Source organism: Syngnathus acus, chromosome 17 (genome assembly GCF_901709675.1).
Source record: "Syngnathus acus chromosome 17, fSynAcu1.2, whole genome shotgun sequence".
NCBI classification, from domain to species: domain Eukaryota; kingdom Metazoa; phylum Chordata; class Actinopteri; order Syngnathiformes; family Syngnathidae; genus Syngnathus; species Syngnathus acus.
Genome location: NC_051102.1, coordinates 7,833,679 through 7,860,398, shown reverse-complemented (window position 1 = coordinate 7,860,398; position 26,720 = coordinate 7,833,679). Strand labels below are relative to the sequence as shown.

At 45.4% G+C, this 26,720-nt stretch overlaps 2 protein-coding genes across 2 annotated transcripts; one reads left to right on the top strand and one right to left on the bottom strand.

The window, feature by feature from the left end:
* On the bottom strand, positions 1 to 5,196 carry dhx30 (DEAH (Asp-Glu-Ala-His) box helicase 30). The gene is made up of 19 exons (XM_037276390.1): positions 4,998 to 5,196; positions 4,731 to 4,867; positions 4,548 to 4,658; positions 4,220 to 4,468; positions 4,002 to 4,151; positions 3,771 to 3,923; positions 3,230 to 3,685; positions 2,749 to 3,120; positions 2,588 to 2,666; positions 2,397 to 2,501; positions 2,158 to 2,333; positions 1,833 to 2,039; positions 1,664 to 1,745; positions 1,386 to 1,579; positions 1,158 to 1,317; positions 929 to 1,086; positions 766 to 869; positions 552 to 691; positions 1 to 468 (listed from the first exon to the last, which is right to left on the bottom strand). Exons 1-19 carry the CDS (start codon positions 5,167 to 5,169, stop codon positions 224 to 226), a joined length of 3,450 nt encoding a protein of 1,149 aa, XP_037132285.1. The 5' UTR covers positions 5,170 to 5,196; the 3' UTR covers positions 1 to 223.
* A 7,294-nt stretch (positions 5,197 to 12,490) lies between these two features.
* Positions 12,491 to 26,056, top strand: wnt9a (wingless-type MMTV integration site family, member 9A). The gene is made up of 4 exons (XM_037276597.1): positions 12,491 to 12,643; positions 21,358 to 21,617; positions 21,703 to 21,965; positions 23,070 to 26,056. Exons 1-4 carry the CDS (start codon positions 12,552 to 12,554, stop codon positions 23,568 to 23,570), a joined length of 1,116 nt encoding a protein of 371 aa, XP_037132492.1. The 5' UTR covers positions 12,491 to 12,551; the 3' UTR covers positions 23,571 to 26,056.
* Positions 26,057 to 26,720: the final 664 nt, after the last annotated feature.

Here is a 26,720-nt window from a genome sequence, read left to right as displayed (position 1 = left end):
TTAGTTTTATTATTTAGGCTGAGCTTTACATCGTATAACTTTTAGGACACGACTGTATAATTTCATTTATATGAACAAAAACAAACATTTGACTTTTCATAAGTCTTAGCATGAGTCTGCACATTCCAAATAAATGGATTTCTTCAATAATTATATTAGGTACTTAAACAAAAAAAGCTAATAAATACCTGCAGTTCAGTGAATCTGTGATTTGTATTCATGATCAGTCCACCTCGCTATCATTTGGAGTCCACGCTTTGCCATCTGAGCTATTAAGCAGGTCCACCAGCAAAGAGATGAGCTCACCGTCCTGGCTTGAGTACGCGGCAGCGGGTTGTCTGAGGTTGCGACGCAGCATGGCCTGGATGGATGTCCGCAATTCCCACAGCAGTTCCCATGTGTTGGCCGACAACCGGCAGCGTGCTAGCGGGCAGCCCGAGAGCGCCACCTCCACGTCATCTCCGCTCACTGAACACATGTACAGGAGGAAAGGGGTGGGGGATTCTTGTTAACTGAAGCGAACAAAAAAAGAAAATGGCATTGAAGCTTACCGGCTTCCGTGACGTCGCAGTCTGTGAGCAAAAGCAGGGCGAGGGGATGGACGGCTGATGAGTCGCGGATGAAAACGGAGCCATTGGACTTGACGGCGCCGAAGAAGGTGAGCCATCGACAAGTAAGTTCATCATTCTTTCTGCAAATCAGCAAAAAAAAAAAACAAAGGACGTCAGGAAATGTGATACACGTCTTCTAAAAAGCTCATTGCACCTGTTGACAGTGGAGCGATGGAGGAGGACGCCGCCACCCAGCGTGCGGAATGACAGGTTGTTCGGACGAAAGCGCCCACCTTTGGTCACGATGCCTCTCTTCACCTAAAAAAGTTTTTCAGTTGAGGTATTTCTGCCGTGAAGCCCTTCCAATTCACTCGTACCTGGATGAGGTTGGGATAGAGTCCGGCCAGCAGCACGGCTTTGAGCAATTGCTCTTGCTCGCTGTGCTGGTTGACTAGCGACGAGCGACGTTGGCACTCGATGGCACGGGACACCAGATGAGCCTCACACAGATTCTCGCTGAACTGAGAGATGAGACCTGCAGCAAAACAAAGCAAGAGATGGTCTTTGATAAGCTATAAAAAAAAAATGACTATGATGAGAGCGTACCATTAATGAAGCGCAGGCTGGTCTTGGACAAGCAGAACTCCTCCAAGTAGCGGTCTCGCTCCAAGCGGTCTCCTTCCTTCTGAAGTTTCCTCCAGCCCAGCACAGCGCGGCTGAACGCCAGGTAGTCGCTGCTGCTGGAGCCGCTCAGCTTGGCTTTAGCCTGCCGATGACAGCGGCGACGGATCAGCGCGGGGGGTCCAGCGCGACACCAACCGCGGCCAATCTCACCTTGGCCACCGGTGCTCGGTTCTGGAGGCTGTTGTGGAACGGGTCTCGTGTGAGGCAGGCGGCGATGGACAACATGGGCAAGGCGCAGCGGAACATAGCGCCCAGCACCAGAACTTTGCCCAGACGTGGGTCACATGACATTGAGGCCACGCGGACTCCCAAAGGCGTCAGGGATTCTTGCCGGTCCAGGACACCTGCATGCAGGAAATAATGAGAAACACTTTAAGGGGAATTTTTTTTTATCCAATAATGGGATGAAGTTGTAAAAAAAGACTCACCGATGTCTTGCAGATTTCGTACGGCATCCGACACGGCTTCCTGTTCAGGGCTGTCCAACACTTGGGATAAAAAGTCAACAGCCTGCATCGGAAAAACAGAGCGCATGACTCAACATGCTGGAGGCGTGACGGATGAAGGCATTCAAATGACACGGCATCGAGGAAGAACCTTTAATTTGGGACTGTGGATCTTGGCCTGGACCACTAAGCTCTCCAGGGGGGTGCGAAGGATCTCCGGGATGGGGAAAGGCGTCATGGCGTCCAGTTGTCTGCGAGGGAACAGATGGTACGACTGACCCGGCTGACAGCGCCCCGCTCGGCCTTTTCTCTGAGTCACGTTGGATCGCGATATCCACACCGTGTCCAAACACGACACCTGACATCAGCACAAATGACCTTAGGACTGTCCTTGCGCAGCTACAAAATATTTGTTTTGAATTTATATGTAAAAATATGAATTTATTTTTTCTTCTTAACATACAAGGGAGTCTTACTTTAGTGCGCGGGTCATAACTATGCTCCTTGTGTGTTCCGGCATCCAGCACGTGAACAACGTCGTCGATGGTGATTGAGGTCTCCGCTATGTTGGTGGCGAGGACAATTTTCCTCCAGCCCTCTGGGGGGCGCTGGAACACTGCCTGCTGGTCTGCCACTGCCAAACTTGAGTGCACTGAATACAAGAAAGGGAGACGTTATTATTATTATTTTTAAAAAGGTAGATAGTGACACTTACATGGCACGATCTTGTGCAAGCCAGACGAAAAGTGTGGCTTCATCTGGAGCGTCTCTTGAACCGTCTTGATGTCCTGCCATCCGGGCAGGAAACACAATAAGGCACCTGTGGGAGGAAGGACATTTGAAATGTGGAGTCAATGAATAGCTGGAAAGGACAGAAGAGAGGGGTGGGGGGGATTGGGTTGCTACCTGGTTCGCCACGTCTGTCGATGTGCTCGATGACGTCGGCAACAAGATCCAGATCTGGACCGACCTCATCGCTTTGTCTCTATTCTCACAATGATGACAAGTTTGTAGAAATGACAACTTGATTCCTCTCATTATAAAAAGTATAAAGCATCCAGTCTCACCTTTTTGTTGTGTTCCATCGGCAGGGGCCGTCCCAATTCCCTTAGCACGTCTTCCAGGTAGCTGTCCTGCACGGGGTGCATGAATCCCGGCACCTTGACGACGGGACATCCTCCGAAGTAGCGTGCCAGTCGTTGGTTGTCCCCAGTGGCGCTCATCAGCACCACCCGCAGGTCGGGGTTCTTGCTCATGCAAGAGCGCAGCAGCGCTAGCAGGAGGTCTGTGTTGACGTCGCGCTCGTGAACCTCGTCCACCACCACGTGGCTGATGCCCCTCAGGCTGGGATTGGACTGCAGCTTCCTCAGCAGGACACCCACCGTCAAGAAGAGCAGGGCGCCGCCACTTTGCTCTGGTGGTCTGCTCTCCAGTCTCACCTGTACAGAGGGAGTCGGTTATCGTTGACTTGATTCTTTTCAATAAAGTATTTAAAAAATAAAAATGATGAACATTTCTTGATTGAATTGAGTTTCAAATGTCACCTACCTGATAGCCGACCGAGCGTTTGAGAGCAGGGCCCATCTCCTGGGCCACGCGTTGGGCCACCGACACTGCGCTGATCCGGCGAGGTTGCGTCACCAGGACGTTGCACTCGGCGCCGTGTCCCGCCGACACGCAATCCTCCAGTAGGAAGCGAGGGATGCGAGTGGTTTTGCCGCAGCCAGTCTCGCCGGCGACCACGACCGCCCGGGAAGCTCGCACAGCCGAGACCAGGCGCTGCCGGTGGGCGTCGACCGGCAACGTCACGCTGGGGCCCGGCCCGACGTTTTCCCACTCCTCCTGAAGAAACTCGTTGAGACGCCGTGTTTCCTGAGGCGACCGCTCCCTGTACACTTTGCCCGTGATGGCGTCCAGCGTCAAGTCTTCCTCCTCTACACTGTCCTGCTTGACGTCGTCATCCTCTTCTTCGTAGAACTTCTGCATTTCATCTTCCACTGGATACTGTCATCGATGCAAAAATCACACCAATGTGCAGTTTGAGTTAACTTCTTAATTCACTTGGATGCACAACTTTGACAGGACTGACCCGTGTGAGATATTCCCTCATACGCTCTTCCAGATACGTGGGAACTTCCACCCGGAGAGGCCGCCGCTCACGTTGTCCGGCCTCCCTCACCTTGTCCCCGTGGTACTTGGCGTGACTCAGTGGGTTGTTGTTCTTATCCAGCAAATTTAGTTCCTGCATCAGGCCACACGTGGGCAGTGTCAGTGCACTTGTGACAAAAATGAGACAATGGAACACGACTGCCGTGCTCACCTTAAATTTCAAACAGGCGAGAGCCGCCGCTCGCTTTTCCGCTGTGACTTTTTTGCCTGCCGTCGCGATGAAAGTCATTTCCTGCGGCCAGCGCAGGGTCAACTCGCACGTCTTGAGCTTGCCACCTCTTGTTGCGAACCGTATCAGTTCCTGATATGATGATCCAGGTTGGCATGACGTGTTATTAGGCGTGATCGGCGAGAAAGGTACGCACTTACTTTGGAACTTTCAGATGAGGTGGCCACCTGGACCACCTTAGTCAAGAGCGCTTTGGGATAAGGGAAGAGGGAAAGTGCTTCGGAAATGTCAGATGAGTTTTCAGGTGCAGGCGGCGATTTAATCAGGGCACCGCTGACCCTGTCAGTCCCGGAGTCTTCGTCATCGTAAAGAGCAGAACGCACGTCTCCTCTCCCCCTGCTGGATCTCCTCCTGGGAAGCTGGTTGTCCGGGCCGATCACACCCATTTCCTGCCAGACAAGCAGGTGTAAATTATGCAATGTACCTTGCTTTAGAAGAGTTGCTCGTAAAAGATGTCGTCAAACATACTTTGAGCTTGTGACAAGCGGCTGCTGCTGCGCATCTCTCTGCGTCAACTTTTTTGGAGGCGTAGCCGTCCTCCTCGATTTTGCAGGGCCATAGCAGAGTGACAGTGGCTTTCTGCACAATAAGGAAAATTATTCAAGACAATGACTTACGGTCTAGAATGTAGAAGATTGACGTCGCCCTAACCTTGATGCCAGCCTCCTCCTCGCACGTGTACTGGATGAGCTCAGAGAGGTCGTTGACTCCCAGTGAGCGAGCGATGGTGTTATTCAAGAGACATTTGGGGTCTGGGAATTCCTCCAACAAGTTGGAACTAATGTTTCCTAAGCAGTAAATGTACAAAGCATGCTTATCCACAATGGTGCTTTACGATAAGTAAAATGAGGACGACTGAATGATGTTTCCACGGACGATCATGCCCTTGACGATAGCAAGGGTTTCAAGCTCGCTCACCTCGTTTAGCTTGGAACCGCGACGTGCTGTACGGTCGAAAGCTGACTACTTTGGTCCCACACCAGCGCATTTCTCCGCTCCAGTGCGACGCTGTCGAGACTCCCATTCGAAGATACTTGCCGAGGCGGCATAGCGCTCTTAGACGCACGAGTGAAACACCGGGTAGCGCCATCTTTTCACAATTTCTTCGTCGGTGGTAGTTTGGTCAAGGTTTGAAACAGCGCCCCCTCTGGCGGAAACTATACATTATAATTCATCACCGCCTCCTGTTAGAAAAGACCACTGGGGTAGGTTCCAACACACCCGCGACCTTTGTGATCATAAAGCGAAGCAAATTCATATACAATGTGATAATAATTCAATTTTGAAACACATTCAAATTTAGTAATTACAATGACACAATCATTCAGCATGAGTGAGTCAAGACCTATGGCTTTTATGCAAGATAATGAATAAAACTACCGATCTGTTGGTAACAGAATGGCCAGAAAGGAATATATATATATATATATATTTTTTTTTAAATTAACTATTATTATTTTATTTGTTATATATTTTGTGTGCAAATATAACAGCACCACAAGATGTCGCCATTGCAGTGAAGGCTCGTGATACTTTACTACACTTGTTGAACGCTATATAGAGGCTTTGCAGCTGACGTCATCAAGCTACCCACATTAGCTTGGCGGCCATCATGGCGGTCAACTTTTCAGTGCCGGTCAACGACTCACACACGCTTTCTTGTTATATCTGCTGCTATTTGAGCTTAAAAATGCCGGATACCTGCTGTGCTGTTGGATGTAGCAATAGACGAGGCGATAAACCAAATCTTAGCTTCTATAGATTTCCGGCGAACATGAAAAAACGTGATAAATGGATCGCGGATATTCGTCGTGAACGATGGAAACCTACGATTTACACAAGGATATGCAATGAGGACTTCATATCAGGTATGTAAACAAACTATTCACCCCTGATTTGTTTCACAAAATGTGAAATAATACAATATGGGATGATACAAATATGATTGTTGAAAATGCTGGGTGCATTTTTAGAAAGGCAGCAAGGCAGGGAATGGGATGATTTCTTCAGTTCACCCCCCCGTTTTTATTTTGTGTTTATTTTTTCATGATGCTTGAAAACGTTATCAATGTAAATATTGAATTATATTTATTGGTTAAGTTTTCAAGCCAATCAGATGTGGCATCATGCAAAAATAAACAAATAATAAAAATGGTAGCAACTTGAACAGACAGGTACAGTATCTGAATGATTTCACTCTATTCAGTTTTTTAATATGTCAAGTTATGAAATGCCATTACAAAACAAATCGACGAGGTAATTATAAATATCTGGATATGAGCGTTCAGGCAGGTCGGCTGTTGCAAAATGCTCGGGCGATTTTAGCATGCTTCTCGGTAAAAGGTACGGATCCGTTGTGCCAACAAGGTTCAACTTCTCTCTGTGACGATTCTTGGAGTCTTCATCCAAATGCCTAACTTCGTTGGATAGCAAATCAGCCATAATTCGGAAGAAATCGGTGAAAACGTAGCGCAGAAATCAGACAATCCATACAAACACGTAGGAACGAGCTGACTAGTTGACCGCCAAGATGGCGGCATAACACAAAATCACGTGATAAAACCACGTGACTGCAAAGCCTCTATAACAAGTAAAGCTGTTTGTTTTGGTATTACATTATTAACAACTATAGGATTATTCTTTTTGGCTTCAAACATCACTGAAAGTGAGGACACGCCCTATACATTCAAAAGTTATGTTATTGATAGTTTAAATATAAGAAAATACAATGAAATCATTCATTCAACTTTTAAATAAAAATTAGTGTTAGTTGAATATTCAATACCAAGAATAATTGTGTGCTTTAGATGAATATGGATGATTTTTTTTAATGGTGACTGACTAAAGTCCAACATTAGATGCAAAAAAAAAAAAAAAAGGCATGCACATATTTTCACCCCTATTGGCATTATACGCTCTATTTCCTGGGAAAATAAGGGAAGGGAGCACACACCTGGAAACATCTCATCACTTTTCCTCCTGCGTCTCCACGCACATGAGAACCAGAGGGTCCGCCTCAGTTTTGCCGTTATCTGCAGGATGGGCACGACCGCAGGCGTTGACACCGTATCTCTTGGCGATGCAGGGTGTAAAAAGGATTGTGATAAGACGCATAGTGGAGGAACCAGGTGCAATCTCTATGTCAACTCTGTGGAGGACAGCTAAACAATTAAAATACGAAGGTCTACGCTTCAATTCTTTTTTAGCATATGTACTTTTCTGAATTCAAACAGTTCATTTACAAGGTGTGGCACAAACCCAACATCTTGTCATGCAAATCCTTTCCTAATATCATAACACACACATCCCTGCAGATGAGAGTAAACTGACCATACCTGGCATGCACTATGAAGGCATGTCATGTTTCTCGTACCTAGTAGCCCGATGAGTCTACTTGAATGAGCAGACAAGCCGCTGCACGCTCACATGCAATATGTCTCGCACGTGTCATAACACTTCACTAGAAAATGTGCTCAGATCTTTAGGTTAAATGGCCTCAATGAAGACGGATTGAGTTGCACTGAAATGTCGCCAATGTCCTTTAAAATCTCTCCTTGACAGGAATTTGTGTACATTTGTAAGTTTGTTGAGTAATTTTCTTTATTTTGTTGATTGGTAGTTGCTGATTTGCTTGGCAGCATGGGCTCTTTGCTCTCAAACAGCGCCCTCTCGAGGTCCCTGCAAAAAAAAGTGGGACTTTTCCGAGTGCACGCGGCGCGGCCGACGCCTGAAACAGCAGAAGTGGCGCAGACGCAGCGTCAGCCTCCAAAAAAACCTAAGCCGCAAATTATGTCTGGAACATGGAAAAGATCATGTGGCCCCCGCAGCCGGGCTGAGCAGGGGCGGCGAGAGGGAGCCGCTTTAGCGGTAACGGGGTTGGGATTGGACGGATACGATTTACATTCCTTCTCCAAGGATGTGATATCGAGACAAGGTCAGCGCGAGGCTAATGCACGAGACGCTTGAGCGGAGGGAAGAACGGTAGGCCTGGTGGTGCTAAACTCAAATGGATGAGGTGCCTTCTATTTAGACTCGTCCCTCATTTTACATACCAGTCCAAAATATGCATTTGAGATGCAGGTATTACTTCTGTCCACTTGGGGTCGCCATATTCACATTATACATTGTAGTATCTGTGACTCTGAATGTGTGTGGCTTTAAAAGGGACAGCCTGGCCTGTTGAGTGACATCAGGTGTGGAGCACGGACGAAAAAACTAAAATTGAAAAAAACTTATTTTGTTAATATTATTGACTTATTCTGGTAATTCTGTGTGTTTCTATTGAGCAAAGAGTCTGTGATCATGAATAATTAATTCAGTGAAACTAAAAGATAATGATGCTTACTTATGCACATTGCATCAATTATTATTGCACCTATGCACTCATTTTAGTCGATCTCTCCATTGTCCATGGTGGCGGTTGTCAAGAATAACTGCGGAGAGGAGCCGTCACATCAATCATAAGGCCTTCCTCTTATGTATCTTGTTCTTCTTGTTTTTAATATGATCATGTCTATTATTATGGATACAGCTATTGTTAGGTGTACTGTTGTCGTATCGGAATCTATGAACGGTGTTACTAACTTGCTAATCTTTGTCTGTCTCCTGCTCCCAGCTTCTGGAAGTGCATCGGTTCAACATTTATCTGCTTCCTATTGGCGGCGGTTAGACCGAGTATGGTGGTGTTGGGAGTGGACCGGTATTGTCATCATGGGAGCATTTCTGTTGTCATGCCCATTGTTCTCTTCTTCCTCTGCCAGCCAGCCAGCCAACCCGTGTCTCTATCTCACTTCTGTCCAACTGCTGAGCTCATAGACTATTTATTGACGCTGTGAACTATTTCTAGTCATTTGGGTTATTTGCATGACAAAGGTGCTGTTTGACATGAATGACTCGCAAGCGGAGCCATCTCATTCATCGTTTGGCATATTGTTGCTTCTCTTAACTAATCTGCAGTCTGTTTTATAATAAGAACCCAATGTGAGACTCAAGATAGCTGAGCTTGCTGCTCTCCAAACTTTTCGAGCGGATATAGCAAAAGCCCGGATAGCAAGTCATATCCAATCTGAGTGATGATTGAGCTCAATGAGGTCGACGGTCAAATGAGTTTGTGTTACAAGCTTTCTGCCATCGCAATTTGCGGAGTAACGGCTTGTTTGCCGAACGCCAACAATTACACCAGAGCTACAATCACGCATCACTTTTCATTTCTACACAGAGCAAAAGTTGAAATATTAATGGGGGTGTTATTTTTGGGATAGTAGGCCCTCTCGAGGAAATACCTCAAAATTCACCAACATCCGACAAGCTGCGCATTCCATCTCTAAACCTCAAAGCCCGGAGGTGCCTTATTGTAATTGCACAGGAATAAAATCCAAACTGCTGAAAGAGACTCGACTTTTCGGCACCTTTTGCTTCTGCTGAAAGGGAAATCCAATATGGCGGTTCTTGGACGGCTCTCTGATACTGGCGTCGGAAAATCACTTTGTGATCACCAGGGGACTAACCGGAGACAAATTAAAGTACGGTTATGGAATGATTTGAAATACAGAAAACACCTTCAGATTCATTTAGATGGTGCAGTGACTCGTAATGCAGAAAAATGGATCTCCATTGTTGTATGAGTGTTGCTTATATCATTGGTGGACATCTTTTCATGTTGTGTTAGCGTCAATGCTAACAATACTGCGAGGGTTCGTTTTTTCCCGTAGTACAAACATTGTTTCAAGAATGAAATTGTTCTTTTAGAATTTAACACTCACTGGCTTGGCTTGTATAGCTTTTTTTTGTGTTTAAGTTAGCTAATAGCTCAAATTTAGCTAATGCCAACCAATGCACGTTTATTGCTGATTTAAAGCAGTGACTTAAAAGTTACTGGTCATTGTCTAGTGTGCCTTTTGTTATGTTTGTGGATGACCAAGCAAAGGGAAGACAAAATGTGAGAAAAGTAGCTTTTTGTGAACAAATGATTGGGGTTTAAATACATGTGGCTGGTTGAGTCCATCTGCTGCCTGCTACTATGTTAGCTTCCCGTGCTGGTTGGTTATCTGCCACTTGTGATCAAAAAGTACAACGTTACACACGCGTGTTTTGTTTTTGTTTCAATCTTACGAAAGGAAGCGGAGAAAAATCGAAGAGCAACATAAGATATTTGACAATTTGTCAGGAAGGAGCACTGAGCGAAGATGCAAACTGACAGTGCTTAGCTACAATATGTCACTTGTGATCAAAAAGTTGAATGTGTACGTTTTAAACATTTTAAACAGAATTTCACTTTCAATTTGTCACCTCCGAGTGTGTAAAAGAAGGTCGAAGATTATAATGTGTCATTACCCTGACACACTGGAGAGATTAGCGTCCATTACCGAAGCCGTTGCCGCTAGCACCTACAACAGTTATGACAGCTCTCAATTCAAAACACAGGAGCCCCTTTGGACCACACGCTTTTAAGCCGCATTGGCTGTGGGGAGCGGGGATAGGGGTCGACTTTAAAATGGGTGTGGGAATCAATTATCCCACTCCAGAGACATGCAGGGCCGGTGGGTATTGCAATGGGATTAGTGTCCATTCTTGTCACGTACTGACAAATCCTCCCGCTGATCTCCTTGGAAGAAGCAAGCATTATTAGGCAGCCTCCTCACTGGGGGGCCTTGAATCCCTAATATGGGAGTGAGTGACAAGCTAATAATGTTAGAGGGGAAAAGGGGGTGGAAATGCATTCCTTTGTGTTCAAGTGCTCACCTGTGTGAAATATCCAATAAGAGAAATCATGCAAATCGAAAAGAAAGCCCAAACTTGACCGGATGTCATTTTTTTGTTTGGCGCAAAATAGTGTCGGAGAAAAAGTATACAATGATCAAAATGTACTTGATCCTAAAAGCGAGCAGGTTGAGCACAGCCCAGGTGTGGGGCTGGAGCGCTCCCAAGTCGGTATACGACCCGCCCCATGTTTACGTGCCGCTACTCAAGGTGTGTGGGTAGCTGAGCCGCTGAAAACTGTTTACACAGATCGCGAGGGAGGCTTGTCGCCTTGCATAAAGCTGGCAAACTGAGACGTTATCTATGAATCAGCGCCCGTGGTAAAAACAAATTGCGCAATTACACATTCTTGAATTGCCGCTACCTCGGCTGACCATGTCAATGTGACGAAAGCTGAAAGCCGCATCCTATTTACGATAACTCATCCAGCTTTCATAGTAAAAAAAAATTGCAAACACACTTGAGTTCCTTCAGGGCCCACAGTCTTGAGTTAAAGAAAGCCAAAACGTCACCACAGAAAATAAAAAGAATACAATTAAATACAAATACAATTAATAAAATTAAATACAAACTCATCCAAATAATTTATAAAGTACAAATTAATGTTAAAAATAAAATATGAATTATAATACACATAAATAAATACAAATAAATAAAGGTTTATAACTGGTGCAAGTTGCACAATTCCCGCCTCGGCGGTTTGACACGTCATTCCGCTAATCCTCAAATTGAAAGCAGTACCGAGAAGACTAAATAGTTTTCATGAGCGGGCCTGCCAGAGTGTTCAGGTTACTTGGCGGGGATGATTGATAGCTCACTCGTGGATCTCAATGGCTGTCAATGTGACATGCGATTACCGGCTTTCGTTTGGTAGCGCTTGTGAAATGGCCCGCGGTCGCGGAGTTGCCGACGAATTTGTGAACTGCGCGTGAACCCGCCTGGCTCGCACGTGTGCGGGCTTCTAAGCGAAAGACGCGGTCTCGTTGAGGCAAGACCGGACTGATATTTAACCTGGCTGCCAATCTTTAACCCAAATCCGACTACACGGAGCCCTGTCTGTCTTTTTCATTCGTGACATCGACTTGGCCATGTTCGACTAATTTGACTTGAATATAAGCCATGTGCATGTTTCGTGCGCTGGCGCAGGAAACAAAGGGAACCTCAAATACCAGATGAGCAAGCTCCTCTGTACGTCACTAATTTACATAAGAATAAAAATCATTTCTTCACCCATGGCACGGCTGGGTGAAGATCCAGAGCCACTTTCAAGCGACTACACTGGCTGCGACCCTACCCAAGCACGTATACACACATCCCCACAGTTGTGATGCTCATGGCATCATGCCAAAACTTTAAGGTAAGCAGAGCTGCAACTAACTAACTTCTGCTACGGTAGCCTTCAAGGGCCAAAAATAAAATAAACTTTGCTGTTTTTTTTTTTATTTTTATTGGAATTAGACACAACAATATTAAACATTTTTATATTCACTTAACACGTACCTACCCCTTCTCTCATGCTGCTGCCGGCTTTCCTCTGCCCCCCCTCCATCTCTCTCTCTCTCTCTCTTGCTCTCTCTTCCTCTCTCTGCCGTGCAGGCTGGATGGGAGGAGCACCTCATGTGCTCTTCGTATAAGAAGTGTGGCGCATCCAGCTGAGGGCTTCACACAGCTACTCAGGAGAAACGAAATGATCTGCCCTGGAGCCGCAGCAAAATGCTGGATGGACACCTACTCCTGGGATGGTTATCGTTCACACTGGTAGTCCTTGTCTTCTACTTGCCACCGCCCAGCGCAGCCTATTTCGGGTGAGTGAAGCTGTTGTCACCTTGATTGTTGATTGGAGTGGCATCAGGCAAGATTTACTCAAAATAAAACATTATATTTGACTGAATTACTGAATTGTAAAGAATGTGTTAGTTTTACCAAAACAAATGAACAATTTACTGATAGAATTTTAACAAGACAAAAAAAAAAAAAGTTAGATGATAAAGTTGTATTTTTAATTTAAAAAAACGACAATATTTTTTCGGTCTTGGTATAGCCAGTCGAGCCTTCAATTAATTAAAAACTAAATGACTAATATTTATTTACCAGTTGTCACATACTTAACATGTATGGACACTGAGTGACATTACAACCAATCAGCGGCGTCGCTGTCATGAACGATTTCAGCCCAGTGATGGAATACGTAGCCAGCGATAGACTTAAACGGAAACTTAAGTGACAGTGAGAAAAGTCAAATACGCTGACATGAGCGAATTGGTTAATTTGACAGAAAAAGTCAACAGAAAAGACAGCGTCTGGTCATTGCACGGTTAAAATGCATTAACCGAGAACAGAATATATTTCGTATAAAAATGTTGTAACAAAGACAAAAAATATTGCTTTAAAGCAATAGTTATTGCGATTGTGTTACTTTTGAAACACGGCTGTTGTGAGTGCATGCGACAACGTGGTAGCATTCACTGGATGGATTGAGTGAAACGTTATCTAAGTATGTTTGAGTGGCGGGAGGGATTATTTTTGCTTGTAAAAAACAAACGTATCCTCAGACGAGTGCAAAAAGGTGAGTGTACATACATGCCCGCCCTAAAAGCAACAGCTGGTAACAATAAAGCCATCTGACTGACTGCACTGGACTGGTGGCCCAACGTCTGCTGTTGGGCTTGCACAAAAAAAAAAAAAGAGAGAGAGAGAGAGAGAGAGAATTCCCCCCACCACCTACCCAATCCAGCATAAACATCACACACCTCAGGCAGCAGGAACTATTTTCTTTCTCAGCCATCGCTCATATGAATGAAAAATAACACTCACTGAACGTTCACGTCAATGTTTCATGAGAGTGGAGTGCAAAGGTACGTGTCCGAGCACGAGGAAAGTAGGCTGTAAGGAGCGTGACCCACCATGACCTCTGATTTAGCACTTGTGTGAACCCAATGCTGGCAAAAAAAAAAGTACTGGACATAGTGATTGTACCGTTTGTAGTCCGTAAACATAACTTTGACCTTTATGGCCTTGATGGAGTTACGATGGAGACCGATGTGAAGATTAAGCTACATTGGGGTGGGCAACCTATGGCCCGTGGGCCATGTACAGCCTGCAAGAGCATTTTATCGGGCCCGTTATGAGGTTGTGACAAAAAACAAACTAGATCTGCTATAAAAAAGACCCAAAGCATTTAACCCACAAAATATTAATTCATCGTATTGTTTCATGTATTTTGAAATGGTGCGTGTTTTATTCTCTTAATAACATGTTTGTGAAAATATCCCAAAGATCAAATATTTAAGCACACCCCTCATTTGTTATTCTGCTGAAATTAGCCAGCCCTTCAAGGTTGCAAATGTATACTCCATCACACGATCCTGCTGGGTGAGTCTCATTTTTGTAACTATGGTGAACGTGGGCGGAGCTTGAGATTTGCAGCTGGAGAGCCTTGGTGGGCTTTCCCTCATCTCGCTGGCAAACGGCAGGCTGAATCCGAATAGCTGTTCTCGGCCGGTGTGGTGTCTCCTACTCTGAGTCCCTCATCTAGATTTTATGCCCCCCCCCCCCCCCCCCCCCGGTGCGTCACTGTCTGTAATCCCGCAGCCACACGGAGGACACGTGGTAGCCCGGATTCCCGTCTGTCTTCCTCGCCTGCTGGAAAGTAAAGCTTGGCAGGCCGGCGTGCACTGGCACTCGCATGGCCTCTAATGGCCCTAATGCCCATGTATATTTACTCGCACTGTTACCATTTGTTTTCAATTGCCTCTTTGCGGGAGGGGGAAGCACGTGGTGTTACAGCGCCGGCTGGGTGGAATACGAATGAGTTCGGGTGAATGATTGAGCCCTGAAGCTCAGGAACATGACGCTGAAGAAAGAGCTCACGCAGGTGACTCAGACCCCAAAAACAGAAATTCAACACCGGTGTCACAGTCCGGGACAAACAACACCAACCTGCTGGAATAAATATTCCTCCGCACGGGGGCCTCCCGGGTACTGATTGACTCAAAATAGAGGGTCAACGCTGCATACCCAATTTCCAGAGTGCGGTGGAGCGCAAGTGAAACATAAACACAATCGTCTCCTGGCCACGGTCTGCGCGGCGGAGGGCGGGGAGGGATTCCTGGCGTAGTCGGGCGCCCGCTTAAATTGTCATCCTTTGCCGCAAGAATGCGAGCGCTCGTTTTCCTTCCCCCCCGCGCCTGTTGTGGCAGGTGCTACCTCTCCCCCTAAATCCGTTATCATTTGCAATCAGAAAAAGTCTGCGGGGGCTTCATTCAGGACGTGATGGAGCCTTAAAGACGTCTGGTATTGGTTTAAAAGTCCACAAAGTTTTTTTTTTTTTTTTTTTTTACATTCCGTGGTCTTGTAAACTGCGCTGGATTGCAAGGAGGCATTGGTTTGTTTTTATTTAGTTCATGTGAGACATGTAGAAAAAAAAAGAATCCACCCACAGCTGGAATCACCAATCAAAAGTGAGCCACAGTATCCGGCATAAGCAAAAACACAGGTCTCTATGACTTGCTATTGAATTACCTTTGGAGTAAATTGCCACTGCTTATTTCTATGTAAAAATGGTGCAAATCAAATTGATGATCAGTATGCAGACCGAATCTATTTTCAAAATAACAAGTCAAGTAGAGCCAACTAGAGTATACTAGAAAAACGTCTGGGTAGTAATTATTTCTTACGAGTATGAAAAACATTCTGTCATGGCTTGTTTCTGCTTCAGTTTTCCTCGACCCGGTTCGGTCCAAAAATAATAGGCTAACAAATGGTATCAGGAGGCGATTTTCATCACTGCGCCGAATCATTTCCAGCAGTGTTTAAAAGTCACTGCCATGTTTCACGTTGTCATTTAATAGGCTACATATAAACATTTCCCGTGCTCCCCGTCCGTCCCCTCCTACTTTTGCCTTGCAGTGGTTTCGCGGGGAGCTCCTGGATGATTACGGCTCATTAGGAGCAGCGCTGTTGCCGGGCAGACAGTGGTTGGCGGGTGGCGTCTCATTACCGGGGCCCTGAAGGAATGATTAGGCCTGACGTGTGGCGAAGGCGGGGAGTGCGGTCGATAGGCAGGGATTTCCCGACTTCATAGGATATCCTGTGGTCGGAGCCCCACCTCAAGGGGTATCGCTTTACCCAACAGATAGGATTCTCTCAGCACTTGCGTGCTGACATCACGCAGACGTGAGAGTTTTGATAGTGGACGGCTTTTTACAGCTTCGTTGATACAACTGGATTCACGTTACCGTTTGGATATTAGCCAAATGTCATAGTCTACTACGCTAGCCGATGCTAGCGACTATGTGGAGCAGCCACTCCTCAAGTCGAGAAGTCAAAATCGGATCACTAGTGATTCGAATTTTCAATTGCAGCAAAATACAAGATTATAAATCTTGTCTCTTTGGATTCACATTACCGTTTGGATATCATCCAAATGTCATAGCTTAGCGGATGCTAGCTACTATATGGAGCAGCCACTCCAAGTCAAGAAGTCAAAAGTTACTTTAAAGACTTTAAAGATTAAGTTAGGAAAAAACACCATCGTTTTTTTTAATGTGGGTTATAAAAAGGCAATTATTAGCTGTGCTGAATATTTTCGAATGTGACTTTGCTCAGGAGGGCTCGTAAATGCATTTGGCCGTCTCACATGAGAGAAAGTCGAGCGTTGTTGGAGAGACTGCGGCAAGGACTTAAAAAAAAAAAAAAAGGCAGCTCCAGCTGTTGGCAGTGTGTTGCGCCCGTGCAGCGTCACACGACACGGCGAGGAAATTCCCGTTGATGTCAAACTCTCGCTGGGATGACGTTTGATGCTATTTGCAGGCCAACTAGTCGAAACCGTCAGAAAAGTAATAAAGGCTAACGATACAAGAACAAACAACGTCTAGGGTCCTATTGCTTGTTCTTACTAGGGTCAAAGGTGAGCTGAGGCCTGTCAGAGTCTGAAGTTGTTGAGTCAACAAAAAAGCAATCCAGAGCATTAAGAGTAAATGTTCCGAACTCATTTTTCCGAGACGGTGTTATACTGACAACTCATGCCATCGTTTGACCTCTTGTGCCTTCTTTCGACAGCCAAATAGTTGCTGAAAGTTGCTTTTTTCTTTTTTCTCTGGGAGCTGGCAGGCACAAAACTCTCCTCTTTCAGCCACTGAGGAGTGACTGATTCAAACAGCTGCTGTTTTGTTTGCAATTCTTGTAGTCTTGCCTTTGTAAGCTGGAACACGGCGTTCCCAATCGCGTCGCGTTCGCAAATTCGGCCTTGTCCGGGCGTCTTGCTTTTGGGCCCAGCTGGCGTGGCGGTATACTGCGCCTGAGGTGTGTCTGAGGTGCGTTGGTGCGCTGGTACAGGCCTGCCCTGTGCAATGGCGTGGGATGGAACACACGAAGGGGATGAAGTATGTGTGTGTGTGTGTGGGGGGGGGGGGGGTCATGAGTCACGCGGGACGCCGCCGCTCGCCCAATCTGTGCCAGTCACACAGTGACCATAACAGAGCCGCTGACCCTAGAAGCACACAGAACTTAAACCTCTTACTATGCCACACACTCCCATTCCCAAACTACCACCATGGTTCTGGATTAAACAACCAGCCTCTGCTCTGACTTTAACAACAACAACAAAAAATCTAAACTAGCCAGTTTAGGTTTGGGCGTGAGAATTGTTCTAGCTTGGAGGTGGTGGTCTGAAGAGTTTAGGGCAGCAGATGACATAACGCTGGGTCACATCCTGTTTAGTCATACGAGATAGCCGATTTGCACTTTGTCTCACACATTGTCCTGATCATGACTCAAGTCATCGTGACACATAAGCAAGCGGCCATGCTACTGCACTCTCGGGGGGATTCAGCCAGGGGCTCGTCTAGGGGGGGTTTAGGGGTGCTCAGTCCCCCCCACACTTGATCTCTGCTTTTGGTCAAAGGAGTGAAAAAGCAATGTCGGACACCACCGCATTTCATGCAAGGCTCGTGCTGCCACACACCAGATGGCACATGAGTGGGCAGGGTGGGTTGAAGTTCATCCAAAAATTTCCATGATTTGTGTGCCACCCATAAGAAGGCAGCAGCAGCAGCAGCAGTAGTAGCAGCGTAGGAGGACTTTCTCAAGGTCCGCACGTTTTAAACAGGCACAAGCAGAAGTGCTTCGGGACACGTGGACGTCTGTCGTTGTTTTGGCAGTGATGGTTTTGTCTGGCGGAGGCTTCGTGTGGAGCCGACAGCTGGGCGGAATGATTGACATTCGTTTGGCGTAATTGACCAGTGGGAATAAAGGGAGAACTGAGGGGGGGGGTTGTGGAAGGAGGAGGAAGAGGGCGGTTGCTTGTGACGGGACCAACCTGAGTTGATGGAAAAGTTGTAGCTTCGGTGTTTTTATTTTAGTTTTCTTTGGCAAGGCGCAATCAGCCAGTGACTGATTAGCTGTTGATTGAAGGTAGTAAGTGCTAGTATGTGCAAACATAAACAAATTTAGATCAACATTTTGTTTAAACTTCCCCCAGGATAACTGAACCCCCCACCCCAAATAAACGGTTTAGTTAATGTATATTTATTGTCATTTCATTGTATATTGAATATAATATTTTTAGTTAAACAGTTCACTTTTTTAGTGTCTTGGTCATTCTTTGCCCCACCAAAATAAGATATACATATTTAATTTTTTTAAGCCTAACAAACATTCAATATTTTTAACGTTGGATTATTCACTGTTTATTTATACAGCATAAATTATTTTTTTTTATTTAAAAATGCATTAATTCTATGTTTTTAATTTTTTATTTATTTTGGCTATTGGCTATTGGGTGGATGGATGATGGATGGAAGGATAGATGTATAGATTTGAATCCAAGATGGCTTTATATGTACCTAAATGTATTTTTGATGCTACCTACCTAGCTACCTTCAAGACATTGCATCGTGAGCTTCACTGATGTCTCCTAATAAATAAAGCAAAATAAATTGTGTGGAACACACTATAAAACCGGAGGTGCTACCAGAAGTACCGGCCGAGGGTGACTTCCAGAATGGGAGTGATGATGGTGAAGGTCAATGAGGGATGGAAATGGAAAATGAATGTAGAGTAAACGTCATGGCCGATGGGAGGTGCTGACATGCGGAGAGAAAGAACTAAACAAACTAACGAGTGATAGACTGGGGAGGAGGTGCACCAGGAGTCTGTCCAGGCAAGTGTGTGAATGGAAAAACAAAGCTTCACCAACTTCTTTTTTTTTTTTTTTATACGTCGGTGTTATATTCCATGTGTAACTTCTGTTGCTGGGCCAACTCCTCAAACAAAAACACCTGAGGGAAAACGCTCCAGGATGTGAAAACACGGCGAGATGTTCGGAGGATCTTAGCAAGGGAGCACACGCCACTCTGCTCTAATCACATGAACATGTCTTGATAAGAAGCCGTGTGTGTGTTTGGAGTTGAATTTAGCTGTCAGCCGTGACACGTGGCGGCGTGTTTCGATTCTATTCTGTTTTTCTTCATGACAGGAATGCTAATCGCGGTGAAGATTGTGTAGATTAGAAGGAAAAGTTGGGCAGATTGCATGTGATAGATGATTGCTAGGATTTAAAAACGCTTTTGATATACGTATATACTTTTGGAAAGCCAGTTTCTCTTTGTGGAATGCCATCCCACAAAAAGTGTGTAATCACTGGCGGAGCTAGGATTCCCATGGGTGGCAGGTGGCCCGCGAAAAAAAAAAAAAAAAAAAACTAAAATTCTTCAAATAATGCTGATAAAAATTCATGGGTGGGAGGATGGAATCACAAAATACCCAAAAACAAATTGTGTGGCAGGCATCTGGAGTGTGCAAGCATATTTCAATGGGGGCCAGTGCCCTCGCAGCCCCCCCTCTAGCTCCGCTAGTGCACCTGCATGAGCAGGTGGCATCAAGTTGGTTCCTGACCCTAAAATAATCTAGATTCCCAGAAATTTCCAGAAATTCCTCAGGGATCGATAAAGCATCCAAACGCCAATTTCCAAACTTCCAAAGTTTGTATACACGCGCAGGAAGCGTCGTCCGAAGACCTCTTTTTTTTTTTCTCAGCGTAACCGTCATACATGTTTTTCCTGTGTACGTACGCCGAGTGAGCAGCCGATGTCAAGACGTAGCTTGCCAGGTTTCCATTTCAAAATCCATAGCTGTCAGACACGTTACAGCAAGGCAAACAGGCGTTGCAGAAAGGAAAGCGTTTGACCCGATCCGAAAGCCGATCCCCGATGCCTCGTCCGCTTTGGATTGGAGCGCTGGCCTTCCCCAGGCATGCGGCGCACACGCAAGCCTTCAGACAATATCGCATAGCATATGGAAGCCATTAAGTCGCTTGGAATGAAAGTGAGGACTCTGGGGGAAACACTTCAGTCGGTTATTTGACTTAATAAAACAAATCTCTTGTTAAAGAACCCTGGTGACTTTCGCCCCGGCGAGCGCTGAAGGGCGGTAATGACATTGCGAGCGGATCGGCCGGCCGGCCCGTCGCTTTCGTTTTCAGGAAGAACGTGGCCTGACTTCCTGTTTTCCGGTGTTAACGCTTCACTTGACAGTATCATGATTGTGTTGTGCAGCGGTTTTATCAGAATAAAAGGTACGGAAGCTTTTCTGGCATTGATGTGCAAGGTTAAAGAACACGTGTGCCTTTGTGACCCTCCGCATATTGGTTGGTTTCACTCTCGGGGGTGTGAAGCTTGCCAGAGATTAGACATAATGAGCAGCCCGGACTGCCAATCCTGTCAGTCGCCGTGACCAAAACGGTCACAGGGCCGACTGTCGCGTCCCTTTTGGCGTGTGTGTTTACGCTGCGCCGCGATCCCGCCATGGCGACCTCAGAGCGTCGGTCTTCGGGGGCCTGCCAGCTCTGCGGCGGGACTTCGCTTGTTTGTTTTTGTATACGCTTCCCTTAAATAAACGGAGGAGAGAGGAGTGCGAGCGCGCCACATGTTCTGCGTGCAGCTGCAGCGTGAAAGATTTCGAGTAGGGTGATTTCTCTGTATTTGTGTGGGGATTCTATAATGAGAGTGTAAATCCCGCGGTCTGGTCCTGTTTAAATCGATGCAACACAGCTGTGAATGCCCCCCCCGCCCCCCGGACCGTTGTTTTGAACGCTTGTTCATCACTTTTCAATCCTGTTTCATCTCGGAATGCTACGCAAGTATTTGGATGACAAAGAGCCGTTGATTATATTTAATGCATTTCGTCAAATAGTAGCCCCGACTCAGTTATATTTGAGATTTCGTATGTATAAATATACACACACACACACACAGGAATCCGAGCAATTCTGCCATTTGACGTTGCAGCGTCTGCTAGATAGTTACCCTTTTTTTATTACAGTTGTAAACTTTTATATTAAGCCTCCAGTGATTTGTGTTGTCTGAGTGATTTATAACCGCTGGAAGGCAAATTGGAATTTTAAAAGGCATGACAGCTTACTGGCGTGTTCTTGGTATGTAAGCGATTGGTACCTCACCATTCTGATAAAAACGGCACTGATGGGAAGTACTCCTATTCACGCCTCCATTTTTTTTTTTAGGCTGACAGGTAATGAGCCACTGTCAATCCTGCCACTGAACTCTCTACCGGAGGAGAACGTGGGCCGGGCCCACTACAAACTGTGCGACCGGCTCAAACTGGAAAAGAAGCAACGCAGGATGTGCAGACGTGACCCAGGCGTGGCCGAGACCTTGCGAGAGGCCATCACCATGAGCGCCCTAGAATGCCAGTATCAGTTCCGCTTCGAGAGGTGGAACTGCACCTTAGAGGGGCGCCACCGAGCCAACATGCTCAAGAGAGGTATGTGGGAGCGTCAATTTCCTATGGCGGAGGGAAAAAAACAAAACGGGCAATTCCAAAAGAATAATCCATTTGCTTTCCCAAGGATTCAAGGAGACCGCCTTCCTGTACGCCATTTCTTCGGCGGGACTGACGCACGCCATGGCCAAAGCGTGCAGCGCGGGCCGCATGGAGCGCTGCACGTGCGACGAGGCACCCGACCTGGAGAACCGCAAGGCGTGGCAGTGGGGCGGCTGCGGCGACAACCTGAAGTACGCCAATAAGTTTGTCAAGGACTTCCTAGGCAAGCGCTCCAACAAAGACCTGCGCGCACACGTGGACATGCACAACACCAACGTGGGCCTGAAGGTGAGGATTGATTGTTCAATTGGGTTGTGGAGTTCAAACGGATCAGAACGGAAAATATCCCAAAGTAGTTGTAATCGTTTGGACGCATCTCGATCTAATCTGTCTTGTTTGAGCTTCCTCAAAGCACGCACACCCCTGAGAATCCACATTTTCTCCCCGGCAACTGTGATTTATTAGCTGATGAGATTGAAGAAAAAAGATAAATCAATATTATAATATGACTTGGCTGGAGCATTTTAAATCGTCATCATAAAATAGTCTTGCCATCATTTTGCTGTAAAAGTCTCAACTTGTTTTATTAGAGCAGTTCTGCCTCGAATTGGGCTCAGATAAAAAAAGACAGGAAAAAAAAAAGATATACATTTAATTAAAAAAAAAATATATATATATATATATATATATATATGGTTTTGTTTTAGTCCTTCCTTTGCAGCTCGCCTCTTCACATGTTGTCCCCTCGGGAGATTCTATCTGCGATTTAAGATTTACAACATTGCTTTTTACTTTTTTTTCTCAACTAAGTTTTGGGGTCAATTCACAAGAGGACAGTCGTGGAATGTGCTGCCCCGGCCCCCCTCCTCTAAAAAGCTGACCTATCGCATTTTCTCGACCCGTTGCCGTGATAAATGTTCACTTCCTGATCTCTTTCGCAGTCACGGCGGAGAAACCGAGGTGCTATCCAAAACCCCCTTGTCTGAGACAATGTGTTATTGTCATTCATTCGTAGACATTCATTGCTTTTGACGACTTGCGGTCTGACTTTCTTGGCCGGGGTGCGAGGATGCGAAGGCTGCAATTTTTTTTTTTTCTTTTACCTTCTGACCATTTTGCTTCGATAGAGCTTTTTTTAGGATCGACTTGTACCTTGGCTTTAAACTGTCAAAACCACGGCAGACTCTGGGGAGCCCCTCTTGCAATCTTCCCTTGTTTCTTCATCAAAAAAATAGGCATTGATTAAAATACAATAAATAATTGTAACAATAACAAGGCAAACCAGGATGGGGCCAAAGTTTCGGTTACGTGAGGTTACAGGGGCGTGTTGTGTTCACAAAAAAAGGGTCTTTCATAAGTCAAGGTTCCACTGTCCTATGTCTGGTGTGCAAGGTCATCAAGGCCGGTGTGGAGACCACCTGCAAGTGCCACGGCGTCTCCGGCTCCTGCACCATCCGGACATGCTGGAGGCAGCTGCAGCCCTTCCACGAAGTCGGCAAGCAACTCAAGCAGCGCTACGAGACCTCGGTCAAGGTGGGCAGCTCCACCAACGAGGCCACGGGGGAGGGCGACATCTCCCCGTCGGGCCGGAGCCAACAACCGCAGCCGCCGCCGCCCGCGCTCCCGCAGCTCAACGAGCAGATCCCCCGCACTATCAACCTACTGCACATCGAGGACTCGCCCAGCTTCTGCAGGCCCAGCAAGTACTCGTCGGGCACGACCGCCCGCAAGTGCTACAAGGACAAGAACTGCGACGCTATCTGCTGCGGGCGGGGTCACAACACGCAGAGCCGGGAGGTGACGCGGCCCTGCCAGTGCCAAGTGCGCTGGTGCTGCTACGTGGAATGCAAGCAGTGCACGCACAGGGAGGAGGTGTACACCTGTAAGGGCTGAACGCCGCCGCCATTACAGGAGTGGGGACACTGATAAGCACTTTGAGGGATTCCAAGACAAACTTCTTCTCAGACAACTGGGTGAACATCTCACGCCTTAAGCAGACTCTACTTATTCGACTTTTCACGTGCAAGCATAGCCACGAGAGTGAAGGAAGGAGACGGACGACCCGTGACGGGGATCCCGTGACGGGGATCCATCGACGACTTCCAACAAAAACCAGACAGGGTGTAAGAATTTTACTCTACACGCACATATCTACGCGCGCACACATTGTGTGTTTGCATATGCATGTATATAAGTTTATAAAGAACGTTTTATATATTGTATACAAGCCACTTATGTCATTTTATGGTAAAAAGAAAAAAAACCACTAACTGCACAGACGCTTTGCTGTTTTGTGCGACTGTTGCCGCCTTTTTCATGTGGTGGGGAAAACAAATTGAAACTTTTTTCTTTTTAATAGATCATTTGCAGCTGTAAGTTGCATTTTGAAAATAACTGGACACTTTCTTAGAGACGCCTGCGCCGCCACACAAAAGATTCCGTTTTTTTTTTTGTGCCTATCCAAAGATAATGACGCTCGCAATGTTTATTATCGTGTTGGTCGTCTCATGTCAATTAGCAAAACGATCGGGACCAAATTTTAGAAACGGGGCCGTTCTGCACAACCAACCGCAATAATAAACAATGTTAAATCATTTTGGACAATTCTATGTGGGAACATTCTCTTTTTTGTTCCCTGGTTTTTGGAGCGGCGCAGGTGTACCTAATATTGTGACTGACGGGTGGATGCAAATGAGGAATACAAATACAATACGTCCCTCTGCCTTCTTCCGAACGTTCAGGGAATAGATTCAGACCACTACGACTGTTTGGGGGGAAACCATCCATCATGAAGACGACAGCGGCCTTGCTAGAAAAAAATGCGGCCGGACGTAGCAACCATATTATTACCGTTGAGCCATATTCCTCATTAGCATAAGCACCCGGTCATCTGATGCCCTTATTGTAGACCGTGAAGATAAAAGCTTCTGAATTGTCTGCACTTAGCTTCTGGTAATCATCTATAAGATATGCAGATCTTGTTTGTGACTACTGAGTGAGAGAGGGGGGGACCCAGCTTTGTATGATAGCATTCATTCCCACACTGAAAGCCAAAAAGCCCTTTATAGTATTTTTTTGTTGAAATCTATATTTATGGATGCAGCACAGATATTTTTTTTTTTAATTGTAAATAGGTTTCTTTTCCTGTGGTAATAAGACACGTGATCAACTATCGCAAGAAATGATTTTCAGTGACACCCCACAGTTTTGTCTAAAAAAAAAAAAAAAATGTACAGGCAATGTTTAAAGTCATGTTAACATTATTAACTGTCATACAGTTAACCAGTCAAATATAAAAAAATGTGACAAAATGTGTAGAAATCGACAGGAGTCCGAGCTCACAACAAAAATAGGGAAACCTAAAACCATAAATCCTTTAATGACATATGAAATGACATCTAGTGAGGTGCATTGCGTTGTTTGGACTCCATGTTTCATCCAAATGTCACGTTGGGGCGTTGGAGCTTCCCCCGCACAGATTCTAATCATAGATCCTGCACCCAGCCACCGTGGTCCAGAATTTCGATAAGCAAATAAAAGCCGCGCAGAAGTTTGCACGCTACATGCAAACCATAATAACTATGCAGCGCAAATGCCTGCCTGCCACAGCACACTTTTGGTATGTGCTCACCCCCCACCCCACCCTTCCACCAAGAAAACACCAACTTCTCTTGGCTGATGAGCCCGTTGAAGACAAACAGGAATACCAAATGCCCACTGAGTGCATTTTTCTGGCTCCGCTTATAGATTGTATTTAAGGAGAATGATGCTGCAAGATGATGATGTCACGCAACATTCTCAAAATCCAAAACTCCGCACTGTTTAGTTAGCAGAAGACCATGTACAAAAAAAAAAAATCTATTTTGTAGAAAAAAAAGTAAATAAATTATTTTTAAATATATTATGAGCGTGTGTTTAGTGTAAATACGACTAAATTGATTTTATATCCAGTATTTTGTATTTTTTTTTGGTTTGTTTTCAAGAAGCATGCAAACTTGCTGTTTTTCAAAGCACTAACAAAATCCTAACAAATGTGTATTCATGCGCACCATCTCCACAATATCTCCATCGGATTTGATCTGTTTGTATAATCCACTACTTTCGTGAAAAGCCTTTTATAACATGTTGTCACTTTTACAAGTACTCTTTGTTTTTTATTAGGGTTTGTGCAGTGCGTGTACAAACACACAGCCCGATACCAACAAGGTTTTTGTCATGTCTTATGGGAACCCTAAATTATTGTCCTCTACCTCATGTGTATAGCTCGTACATAAGCAGATCACAAATGACTGGTAAGAATGTATTTAAGTTATTTAACATCTTTGTATAACAAAGGAGAGACAAGAAATCTGAAATAATAAAAATGAATTTTTAAATTATATTCGCATATTCCTGGTGAGTCATTTGGGTGACATATTTGGATGGATATATATATATATATATATATATAATATATATAATATATAAATAATATATATTATATATATAATATATATAAGCATATTTAAAAAGTACATACCGTATTTTCCGCATTATAAGGCGCACTGGATTATAAGGCGCACCTTCATTTTTTTTTTTTTATGTATTTATTTTTTTACCTTAATGTGAAACAAAGTCATCGTGAACTCAAATGCATGATTCATCTTTGGCCTTTTTCACAGTACTCAGACATACGTTATATCACTATGCCCATTGGGGGAATTACCCCCGTGGTGGGTCGCTATTATTAATTCAACATTCCCCTCCTCAGCAAGCGTGGGGAGATTTCGGGGAGTTTTCTCTCTCAACAAAACGTGGCTTATAGGAATTGAAACAGTGAGCTTTACCAAAGCAAAACATAATTATTGGATATCTGCGCTAATACGGGAATAGCAAATCCCCATGACACGTGTATCTAAATTAGCAGCTTCGGGAGCATCTTTGCTGCCCCCCTCGCTCGCTTCCTGGCCCCCCCCTGCCTCCTCTGGTACCAGGCTGCTAATACGAGCTGCAACTTTGCGGTGCGCTGTAATCCAACAACGTTTTGACAGCTGTTACCATGAA